This window comes from Pygocentrus nattereri, chromosome 4 (assembly GCF_015220715.1).
Source record: "Pygocentrus nattereri isolate fPygNat1 chromosome 4, fPygNat1.pri, whole genome shotgun sequence".
Classification (NCBI taxonomy): domain Eukaryota; kingdom Metazoa; phylum Chordata; class Actinopteri; order Characiformes; family Serrasalmidae; genus Pygocentrus; species Pygocentrus nattereri.
The window spans coordinates 28,677,754-28,690,362 of NC_051214.1; the positions used below are offsets into that span (position 1 = coordinate 28,677,754).

At 41.8% G+C, this 12,609-nt stretch overlaps 1 protein-coding gene across 11 annotated transcripts in view; it reads left to right on the forward strand.

Annotated features, from left to right (window-relative positions):
- dab1a (DAB adaptor protein 1a) overlaps positions 1-12,609 on the forward strand; it is a 492,903-nt gene that overhangs the window by 353,957 nt on the left and 126,337 nt on the right. For all 11 annotated transcript variants that reach the window (XM_017688942.2, XM_017688935.2, XM_017688926.2 and 8 more), the window contains one exon: positions 12,391-12,592. In XM_017688942.2, the coding sequence (XP_017544431.1) occupies positions 12,526-12,592 (67 nt within the window). In that variant the 5' untranslated portion in view covers positions 12,391-12,525. The remainder of the gene's footprint in view (positions 1-12,390; positions 12,593-12,609) is intronic.

The window sequence follows — 12,609 nt, forward strand, 5'->3', positions numbered from 1 at the left end:
TATAGCAGTACAGATTTTCTGTCCTCTGAAAAGAACGCAACACACAGCCAGTAATGTCTAAATAGCAGGAAACATAAGTGAGTACTGTGAACATGTCCAAACTGCTCAAAGTGTCAATATTTCGTGTGACCACCATTATCTAGCACTGCCTTAACCCTCTTGGGAATAGAATTCACCAGAGCTGGCAAGAGACAGTTGTCTTGGTAATCTTCACCAGGGCCACACATGCTTGACACCATCTGAGCCAAACAAGTTTATCTTGGTCTCGTCAAACCACAGGACATGGTTCCAGTAATCCATGTTCTTGGACTGCTTGTCTTCAGCATACTGTTTGTGGGCTTTCTTGTGCATCAGCTTCAGAAGAGGCTTCCTTCTTGGGCAACAGCCATTCAGATCATGTAGATGCATTGTGTGGCATATGGTCTGAGCACTGACAGACTGACCTTCCTGTTCTTCAACCTCTGCAGCAATGCTGGCAGCACTCATGCATCTATTTTTTAAGCCAACCTCTGGATATGACACTGAACATGTGGACTCCACTTCTTTGGTTGACCCTGGCGAGGCCTGTTCCGAGTGGAATCTGTCCTGGAAAACCATTGTATGACCTTGGCCACCGTGCTATAGCTCACTTTTAGGGTGTTAGTAATCTTCTTGTAGCCAAGTCCATCTTTGTGGAGCATCAATTCTATTTCTCACAACCTCAGAGAGTTCTTTACCGTGAGGTGCCATGTTGAATATGCAGTGGCCAGTATGAGAGAATTGTACCCAAAACATCAAATTTAACAGCCCTGCTCCCCATTCACACCTGGAACCTTGTAACTCTAATGAGTCACATGACACCTGGGAGGGACAACGACACAATCGGGCACAATTTGGACATGTTCACTGTGAGGTGTACTCATTTGTGTTGCCAGCTATTTAGACATTAATGGCTGTGTGGAGTTATTTGCAGAGGACAATAAATCTATACAGCCATGTATGCTGACTACTTTGTTATATCCAAGTTTCATTTCTATAGTGTCGTCCCATGAAAAGGTATAATAAAATATTTACAGAAATTTGAGGGGTGTAATCACTTTTGTGAGATACCGTACCTTAATTTGATTTTCAGTCAAAATGGCCATTAACCATTTTTCATTATTGGGGAAAAATGTAGAAAATGTATGGCAGAAAATTACACTGAAGCTTCAGTATCAATATGCATTTTTTGTCCACACTGTGTCTTCATTACAGCGTTAATCTTTTACAGCTTTTTTTTGAGAACCTAATATTAGTTTTTAGTTTTTTTTTCTCCAAATAAAACAGCAGGGATATTTTTACACGCCTTCAGAGTTTAGTCTTTGCAAGTTGGTTGCATTTTTTGCTTCTCTCAATCCAAGGAATCCCAAAACACATTCAATAATGTTGGGGTCTGGACTCCATTGTTATAAGGTGGACAGTCCATTGTTCTGAGAACACCTCCAACTACTCATTCAGTCAGACCCATAGCGCTGAGTTGTCTTCTCACAGTGGAAGGATGGACAGAAGTAGGTGTGGATTTTTTCAGATCTGAAGCAAGACTGCAGCTTGATTTTCTTCTGTCCTTCAAAGATGATGGCTTTAAGTACCGTTTATCTGACAGTGACTGTTTTGGTGATCTATCAGGTTTTGCGTGGTTGTTTGGAGTTCCATTTTCTCTGTATCTTTTAATTATTATTTTTTTTCTCAAATCCAATTTTTCCACGTATTTTCCTCACATGCTTTCCTCTTCCTCATACAAGTGAATTATCATGTATCTAATCCTCTCAGGAATATCTCCTAAAAATAAATAGTTTAAGTTAAAGATGACTGAAGCACAGCGCTGTGGGTAAACAGTGTGGCCTACTGTAGTTCTGTGCTCTTGATGGAAGCGAGTACTGAAGTGTTCCCCAGCAGCTGTCTTTGTTAGGGTGGCCTGATAGTGACCTGGAACCATAGAGACATTGTAATGGGTGCCAGTTACCCCCAAACGTGTACTAGACTATGCCAAGCCCCTTCAGCAGTGACCACAAATAACCATGCCAGCAGCCAAGTTCTCCCTTTCACTCTGAAGGACACACACAGGCACACACATAAACCTATCAGACAAGGTCAGGCAGGACTGGCCATATTTGTTTGTGTTGTTTACCTTCTGGGCAGATAAGATCATGACCAGCAGGTCAGATATCACTCAGCAGAGTGGACACTGGCCCGCTTGACTGTCAGAAAGAGACCTATTAAGACAGTTACTGAGTGAGAGGCATAGAGAGAAACAGATAGCAAGAGGGACAGTTGGCTATGGAAAAAGAGAGAGAGACACATAACTAGGGAGAAAGGAAAAGATAGCTAGGGAGAGAGAAAGAGAAAGAGAACTGGTAGCTAGGGGGAGGGAGAAAATGGTTAGCAAGAGAAAAACGGAAAGCTAAGGAGAGCAAGAGGAGCTAGGGAGAGTTAGAAAATGGTTAACTAGAAAGAGAATGAGAGAAATGGGTAGCTAAAAAGAGAGAAACTGATAGCTGGGAAAAGCAAAAGAGAGGCAGACGTGGACTGCCAGAAAGGGAGAAAAAGAGAGAAACAAGTAGCAACAAAGGGAAACAAGACTAGAGAGAGAGAAAAAGATAGCTAGCAGAGAAAAAGAGAGAAATGGGTAACAAGGCGAAGAAGAAAATAGCCATGAAGAGTGAAGGAAAGAAACAAATAGCTAGGAACAGAAAGAAACAACTGGGGAGAGAGAAATGTAAACTAGGGAGAGAAAGAAAGAAAGAAAGAAAGAAAGAAAGAAAGAAAGAAAGAAAGAAAGAAAGAAACAGACAGCTAAGGAGAGAGAAACAAAGAGAAACAGACAGCCAGAGAGAGAGAGAGAGAGAGAGAGAGAGAGAGAGAGAAATGGGGAGAGAGATATTCCAACAGACTGTCTGAAGCAACAGGCCACATGCAAACTTGAGCAATAAAGTCAACATGTAGAACACTCGACTGGTTTTGGAAGAGTCAGTGCAGTTTATCCCACCTTTTATCCAAGTTTATCCAAGATTCTTAGAGCAGCCTGGGAAAAACAATCTCACCCTGATGTTTCTCAGTGGGAGCTGTTTGTTCATGGCTGTGCCAGCCATCTAAAGCCTGTGTGTCCACATGCTCGTCCACATTTGCTGCATTGAACCTGCACTGCTTGTTGCCTAGAAATCATACGATCTGTGTTTAGCTCACAGTTGGTGAATGTACACAATTAAAGTGTGTAGAATTAAAGGTAATATATACTGTGGTGTTTCAGATTCAGTTGTGGAGACTGACCCATCGTGTGTGTATGTAAAAGTGCTTACACACCAGACCCACTAGAGTAATGACTCTCTTTACTAACTGCCAGCCACCTCCACGCACACCGCCCCCCGTAACAGCTCTACTCATTTATTACAGCAGTGGCCTTTACAAATCTAAGCTGCTTTTGTTTCATATCGAACTATCTTGAGGCAACAGTATCATTAGAAGTCCATAAGCCTGTGGACAGCCCATGCATCACAGGTTACGTAATCTTTGAGACCAGCGCAACGCTGCTGTGAGAATTTCTGTACAGGATAAAAAAACTCAGAGCATCATTATTTAGGAGTCACGGTGCTCAGATATGTAGGAGAGCTAATCTGGTCTGTGACGGAGATGTGCACAAAGCACAAAAAAGAGCGCAGTCGGCTCACAGAGGAAGAGAGGCAGAGAAAAGAATGAAGTCACGGGTAAATAGGACAAACTTCATAGCCATTTTTTCAGTCACTCTTTTCATCTTTTTCATTGTCTTTTCTTTCTCTTCCGTTTTAACTCTCACTCTAAAGCCCATTTCCCTCTGTTTTCTCCCTCTTGATTTCTCTGTTGTTCTTTGTGTTATTCTCTCTTGTTCTCCTTTCCTCTCTTTTCTCTCTCTATATGTTCTCCCTCTTTCTTTCTTTGTTACCATCTTTCTCTTTCATTGTCTTCTCATATTCTCTCTTTTCTTTTTCTTTCTCAATGTTTTTCTCTTTTACTTTGTTTCTCCCTCACTGTGGTTCTTTTCTCCCTATTTTTATTTGTTTTCTTTCTCACTTCTCTTTCTTGCTCTCTCTCTCTGTATATATATTTCTCTTTTCTTAGTTTCTTTTCACTTTCTTTCTCTATGGCTATTCTCTCCTCTCTCTCTCTCTTTATGTATGCCTATTCTCTCCCTCTCTGTACATATATCTCACCCTTTCTCTATGCCTATTCTCTCTCTCTCTCTCTCTCTCTCTCTCTCTCTCTCTCTCTCTGTCTTAATGGGTTGAGTGGAGGGGTGCTTTTGAGTTTATTAGCTTTGACCTAAATGAGAAGAGACAATCAGTGATGGAGGAGACAGAAGCAGATTGAGAGGCTTCGTGACCCAGATAGCACACGGTATGGAGAAGAAAGCTCACACACACACTCACAGCAGGAGTGAATACTCCACAGCTGAAGCTCAAAGTGGTGGGTTTGTGTTGTGTCTGTGGTGTATAAATATAGTTATGAGTGTACTCAGGATTTATTATTTACATTGCTATGATTGATTTAGTTTACATTCATTTAAGTTGCATTCTTTCAGCTGCTAACATAATGTACGTTGTGCTGCTTCACTCTCCGGTTCTAAAGGGAGCAACATGAGGAGAGAGGTGGCAGTCTGGTTGCAGTGCATTGTGAGATCAGAATGCCTGTTTAGTTCCCTGTACTTTTTGTAAATTGGCCAATAGAAATGCTCACAAATGGCTTAACATATATCTGAATTGACTCGCATTTAAAGTCAAGAACATTTTGGCTGTATCTTGTAAAAGAGAGGTGAGGTGTGGTGATTAGAAACAGTATGCACTACATTACCACATTTCTAACCAAGTCTATAGACTGGCTCTATCAAACCATACAACCTTTTATACGTAACCTAAATATGCCTAATGGACTTGCTGCACACGTGCCAATCAGGAAGGTGAATTGGCACAGTGTGCAGATGGTGAGGCAAAAGGGCAGCGCCTGTCACGTCTTGTTCATTCAGTGATGGTGTGTGGGGTGGAGGGTGGGGGGTGAAGCTATTCCTGTGTGGTAATTTCTTAATGCATCAGGATGGAGAGAAATGGCTGTCATGTCCTGCCATTTATACAAGCTGCTGCTAGTGTGTCTGTTTATGTGTGTGTGTGTGTGTGTGTGTGTGTGTGTGTGTGTGTGTGTGTGTGTGTGTGTGTGTGTGTGAGAGAGGATATGGAATAGTGCATTCAGGTGCTTAATCATTTCTTTAAGCACATTTAAGTGCATCATCTCTTCACTTTATTTGACAATACGGCAGGCATTCTGAACTGAGCTAAGTGGAGTATAGGTGCACTACTGTTTAAATGTTGGCAATCATTGTTTTCATTGTTTCCATTGTTCATAGTATATAATATGATGTCTATATCTACAGCACTGTGCAAAGGTCACCTTTCATTTATTGGATTTCCAAAAACAGCCATTACGCAATTCAGAAGACATTTCTGAAGTGATGAGAGATATCATAGTTCACTGCATGATGAAAGGCAAAGGAAAAGTTTTCAAAACAGCAGTACTTTTCATCTGTGAGCGAGAGGAGAAATGGTCTGGAGGTTAGGGAACCTGCCTTGTGACCAGAAGGTCGCTGGTTCAATCCCCAGAGCTGACAGTACATGACTGAGGTGTCCTTGAGCAATGCGCCTAACCCCCAGCTTTTCCCTGGGCGCTGTGGATAAGGTTGCCTACCGCTTAGGTCAAGTGTGCTCACCGCCCCCTAGTGTGTGTGCGCTTACTAGTGTGTATGTGTTAAATGTGGAGGTGAAATTTCCCCCTTGTGGGACTAATAAGGGTCACTTAATCTTAAAATCATGAGTCTGGAAGGACGTGTGGCTGTCAAGAAGCATCACAGAGAAACGGTGAGAGACCATAAATTCCCAGAGCAATGGACTGGTCACCCGAGAATCCAGACCTCAACATCATGGAATTTGTTTGGCATTACTTGGATGGTTACCAACCCAGAAGGATAAGTTGCTAACTTCTAAGACTGAGGTGTGGAGCAAACTGACATTAAGTCCCAGAAAGAAAGGAAACTGTAATAAAGCCGAATGGTGGACACGCTGAATACTGAAAATTTGGATATTCTTTGTGGTTGTCTAGTTGCTTTTTTTATTTAATGTTCGAAAGGTTTTTGCTTACTTTGATGGTGAAAAATGGATCAATAAAATGAATTATTCTCAAAGGTCATTTTGGCTGGACCTTAAATAAATGAATGGCGGTCACTTATCTTTGCACAGTACTGTCCATTATGAGTGAGTTACTGTTCTCTATTAAAATAACAGGTTCAGGTCTGCTCTTCAGGCTTTATACCATTGTTACAATGTCATGAAGTGGCAGTATAACATGACACAAACTCAAAGAGCCTATTGTGTTATTGTTTAGACTGACAGAATTGCTCTATGCTGTGAGTGAATTACACCGTGTTTGTTTATTGCTGTGTTAACTGTGACTGCTTAGGATTAAGCCTGTACATGTAAATGTGCAAGCTTAAACACTTCTTTAATTGCATTAAATTGCATCCTCTCGTTTTTTACAGTATGGCGGGAACACTTTAATTGAGACTAGCTAGTATTTAGATTCCAGAGGCTCAGTATAGCATCCTTGCCCCAGACTCGGGCATGGACATGGGCTTCCACAACCGGACGCGCTGCCTAGCGCCTCTGGCACAGTCTGCATGTTAGTGCTGTGTGATTTATGGGGATTAAGTGTGTTTGCTGGCAGCATGCTGCTCGTGGCCATCCAATTTACTGGCTGCTTCCTCTACTCCAGCTCCTCCTCCTCCTCCATGCTCCATCCGCCTGCCACTCTAACTCTCCTCTGAGTGGTCTCCAGGCCCTGGCACAGAGGAGCTACATCTGAAACCCTGGGCATTGCCTTTATCGTTTTTTTTGTTTGTTTGTTTGTTTTTTAGGTTGTGTGCTCTAAGAAATACAGGTGCCAAAAAGGGTTCTTTGGCGCTATTCCATAAAAGAACCACTTTTTCTCCCTGAAAGTCCACAGGGTCCCTCAGACAGTCCATGTTTTTGCTCCGAGCTCCCAAATGATCTGAACCATATATTTAGGCCACTTTTCCACTAGGCAGTACGGTACTACACGGTATGGTTACAGATCCAGAACCCTGACTTATTCATACCTGGGCGAATGCTTTTGTCTATTTCACATCACACAACAGAATGGTGAAAGTTCTTTTTAGCTTGTGGGCTCACATGATTTCTCATGCAAATCTGGTCAACACAAGACACAAATAACAGGAGCAACAATGGAGGAGTGTCAAATTCTGATGTAGCTTTTACTCTGCATTTCGTTTATGAGTTGCAGACGGCAGTTTGAGCTTGCTGTTGTGTTTTATTTTATTTATTGATTTATTTTATTTTATTTTATTTGTTTACTTTTGGGTTGTTTTCAAGTGGAAGATTGTCTGACTCCAGTACTCCAATAATGAAGCTTTTATAATAGGAACCGTTCAGTCTGTTGAAATAAATGCAGTAAATGGAAGAAGCCAAAGATCTTGAAAGGTTTGACTGGCATGTAGTTTGGAAAACAGCTATGCAAGCACAGTGGCTAATAAGCTGAATTTGTTAGTTAATCTAACTGAACTTTTAAAAGTCCTAAAATGACACTTGATAGTATACCTGCTATATAAAGGACACACTAACCCACCGTTTCCACCTGTTTATCCTCTTTTCATTAAACACTCCATTTTCTGTGTGATGCGCTTCAGTTCTTGTGCTTTGGCTCACTATTTGAAGCTGTGGCAAACGTGACAAAACTGCAGCTGGGCTGTTCTATACCAAAATTATTTTTGTTGTTGCTGTTCAAGAACCACATAGGAACCTTTATTTTTAAGAGTGTCGTATTGGTCACATTCAGCTAGGTTCTAAGCTTTGCCAAGCCCTTAAATTAGATGAGCTGTAAGTCTGTAATCAGAACCTGTTTGTGTTTGTTCAAAGCCTCTGCTGTAAACTGACGCCTCCCTGGTTGCTTCAGGGAAAGTGAAGGACAGCACGTTCTATTGTGCTGTCGTCTAGCTAAAGAAAAATATGGATTTTTTTTCCCTCTTTTTATCACCAGTTATTAGCCCCTACCCCTACTCGCTCAGCTTAAATGAAATCACGGCACGTAGTCCCCATTTCTAACGTAGAAACAATGCTATCCTTTAGCCGTTTAACAAATGTGACAAGGTTAATTACTGTATCTATTGAATGGTGCACTCTGCCCGGGTTTTGTTTTGTAAGCATGTCTTTGCAGAGGTCTGCACATTTGTTAATAGTGTAATTACCGCTGAAATAGATGATTAAATTAAATTCGGTTCTTCTATTTGATGTATGCAGGGATAGAGCTCCTCGTTAATTTCAGAATAGTAAGAAGCACATACACTGTAATCTCATTTTCTGTGCCAACGAATTTCAGCACCGTGCTTGAAGTCTATAGCATGCTTTCCTAAATGAATTTACCTCAACTGTGTAATGTAAATGGAATCAGTGCCACCACTTTTAATAATTTTGTGGGATGCGCTTTCTAGGAAGTCTCAGTGTGGAATTTCTGAATGTATCAAATTCAGGTAGCAGGAAAACACCTTAAGAGAGATCTTCAACAAAACAGCATCATCAGGACACAAACAATGACGCGTTATCTCCTTTCGGACATCAGATAGCGTCCAGCGTTCTCAGCCGAGCTGTGGTCAGCTCTTAAAAAACCAGAGGCGTGCATCAGGACAGAAAACAGAACGAGTGATTTCCGTTTCTGTCTGCAGGCTTGGAGGAGGCATTAGTCACCGGTCTCTCCAACACTGTAAAGCCAGATGCTCATGCTTTTGCTCATTCACTCACTCTGTTCCCTCCACTGCCGAATGTGTGGCGTGTCCCAGAGGAGACCTTAGCCTAGATTTTTGAAATATCTCTCTCTTGCCTCAGGAGAGAACAGCACCGTATGGCTGAGTGTCTGGTGGAGGTGGTGAGTGTTTGAGAGTGAGAGTGTGTGTGTGTGTGTTGGGGGAGGGGGGAGGTCACAGTTGTTTCCTGACTTGCAAGACAGTTTATACTAATATTTTATAACTTTCATGCCTTCAAAAGCTTAAACTTGTTTTTTCAATGATGTTTTTTTCATGAAAATAAGCTGCTAACCTGTGGCTTTTAAACAGCTTCACCTTCCCCTCTGTCTGTTTCCTGTTGAACATTGTATTTATGCTACAGCTGAAGGAGCAAAGCATGGCAATCAGTGGCTCGTTGCCTGTTATGATCACGTAGGAAACTGGCCACGCAAGCACAACCGACCAGTTCAGCACCATGAAAATCTTTTGAATTAGACATGTATATGATAGTCTAGTGCCATAGACAGCTCCCCATTTGCTAAGCTGAGACAGATGTCTTCAAATCGTGACAATTTACTTTTATGTCCTGGATTGTGTTTAAAGTGAACTGAACTGTCAATCTACCTGCTTGGCCATACTTTCCAGCGATTACAAAATCCAGGACCAGAAAGTGGATTGTAGGTCTGGATTTGATTATCTCTGTCCTATGGTGTATTTCTAAACCAAACAAACCACCCAATGTTTGTGTTTCAGAAACTGAAGCACTGGTCTAAAATTTTAAAAACAGTAAAAGGTCTGTTTTTGTCTACATTCCATCCAGCTTATAACTGCATACAACTTTTTCTCTGGACACTTAAACATGCTTCGTTTAGAGCAACATGTCCGCAATGTGACCAACAGTTTCAGAGGGAGGTGATCCACCTCAGTGTAGCAAAAATGCAGTGTTAACTTCTACAGTGCACGACTATGTGCAAGAACAAATGACGAGGGTAAATATGACAAACTGGGTCATATCTGTACTACGTAAAATGTCTTTCTTAAATTGATTTTTCTTTTACTATTGTTATTTGTAGTTGTTGCAGTTAAAAAGTTCTGAAAGTAGCAGGTGCTGAAGCACCTTTAGCACCATCGGTTCCCCTGGGCTCAGAAAAAGCTGTTGATATTCACTTAAGGCTTTTCACTTTGAAGTAGAAAAGGCCTCTGTCTCTTGTTGGTTCCACTAGCACTCGAGCCCTCATTCTCCAGCAAGTGACAGAGTATCTGTACACCAGAAAACCAAGAGAAGTTCTGGAAAGAGACAAACTGATAAAAAAGGCATACACAAAATAGATTTATATGGCTCTCTCTCTCTCTCTCTCTCTCTCTCTCTCTCTTTCTCTCTCTCTCTCTCTCTCTCTCCCTCTCTCTGTGAGAGATAATAGCAGTAATTGGACAGACTTGCGGGCTCTCTGTGTGTTTCTCTCAGATAAAGAGTGCCATGCGATTCTCCAGCCCTCAGCGACATGCACTCTCCATTTGGAATTAAATGTTCTGCACACAATGGACGGCACGTGGCCAGCCAGTGGCTGTGGCACAGGGCCCTGGGCTCCAGCTCCAGCTCCAAAATAGCTGTGTAAATCCTCTCGGCCTTGGCTTACGCCGGACACTTCTCCAGACTGCTGGGGGCATCCCAGGCCCGGCATGCTCTCTCCAAATCCAAGGCCTTCCGGAGAGTTCTTTTTCAAGGTGCAAATCTCCATTTTATTGGGTTTTTATTGGTGGTGGGCACTGGGGAGGAGACAGTTAAATCCTCATCCCCTGTGATGGGTTTGATGTGTGTCTTAACGGATTGTCTGGATGACGTCCAAAAACACTGCGACATATTGCAGGTAAAAGCAATCCTACAAACAAACAGAATAATTGGCTTGGAAATGCTCTTAATGCAGTTGGGATAATGTGTTGTCTGTGGTTAGTGAATCTGTTCATCACTGCCCGTTGTCTGCACGGCCCTTTAATAGTTTGGAGTCACTATTCATGTTGATAATATGTGTAGGTTTATATACAGCATCTTATACAGATTTATAGATTTAAAGAAAGTAAAACCTGCTAAAATATGGTGAGCGAATGCCTCTGCGAGTCACCCTGTAAAGCCTGGAATAATCTTTTAAAAGTCAGACGCATTAAGTCATAGTTTTTCACATGCATCATTATTTATCATACACAGTGCCTCCAAAACATGGTAGGGCTTGATGTTTAGGTGTCAAATGCAAAGTCAGCATTATACTGATGATAATAGTAGATAATTAATTTGCATTCTCAGAAGAAACCTCCTTCACCAGGTTTTGATCTAATTCTTGTTCAAAAAGCCTTCAGTCCTCAGTTTCATCCTTTGATGGGGGTTGTCTGAAGCATAACCTGCATTAAAAATGTTCTGTGCAGTGCATGCAGTTACACATTTCTAAATTATAATTAAATTATAGATATTATTCAGTAATTAGTTCTGTGTATGTATAATTATACCATGTGTTTTGGTCAAGTTATCTTCTCTTATTATGTTGGTTATACCTTTTAAAACACAAGGCATTCTGGTTGTTAATTTTATTGTCACATCATTATTGAGACTTTACATCTTTCTCAAATCCAATCATCATTCTGGACACATTTAAACATTTTCAAGCTTTCTAGTTTCCTACTAATTATTGGAAATCTCTGACATAGTACAGGACTAGCATAATAGCAGAATATAATTTCTATATTTATTTGGTACTAATTTGTATTTGTATTTTTGAGGACATTGATTCCAAACTTTTGACCGATGGTGTAAGTGTTCCAGTGCTGTATGGGGAGGCCTGGTGGCTGCATGCTGCTGTCTGGGTCTTCCTCAGAGTCTGCTGGTTTTTCCGGCAGGGCTACAGGGGAATGAGGCTTTTGATCTGTCGTCTCATTTGGCACCTGCCGAGCCACCACCGTGCCACCGAGACCAATTAGCACATGAAAGGTGACGCTCGCTGCCCGAGTGGTACTGGGAGACGCCCGCACGGGTGAAGGAGGGATGGCAGGGGGTTTATCGGAGGCGGAGGTGTGTCTAAAGGAGGGCTGGCTGCTATGACAGGGAGGCAGCAGTAGGGTGAGGGAGGTGTTTTGGCTGTGTCTTCCATTTCACTAATGAGGAAGGGTAAACGCTTGAGTCTGAACCAGGAGGAGCAGAAGAGCAGTTCATACTAATGTGCAGTTCTCTGCTAACATATGGAAGGATCTCCGCTTTTCAGTGTTTGTACCTGTATGCCTATGAGACTTTAAAGCACTCAGCAGTCAAAATTCACTCAAAATGAGTGAATATTTTCAAAAAACAAAGTTTATCTGTTTGAACATTAAATATCTTGTCTTTGTAGTGTATTCAATTGAATACAGGTTGAAAAGGATTTGCAAATCATCGTATTCTGTTTATTATTTATGTCTTACACAACGTCCCAACTTCACTGGAATTGGAATTGGAATATATATATATATATATATATATACACACCAACATTGTTTACATGTTTTGCTACTGTTTGTGTGTGCAGCCACTGCAGGGAGAGCTCAAGATGCAGCGTCAGGGCTAGAGGCAGCGGCCGTCTGAGCGTGAGGCAGTGGGGAAGCCACTCTAGATGAGCCAGCCACAGGCACCCAGCCGCACTGTACAGGAATAAGGACTTAATATGTCAACAGAGGCCGAGCTCCAGCCTGCTGCCAGACCCAGCGTCAGAAAGGATTCCAAGAGGAGAGGTAAGAGGCCAGAAAAG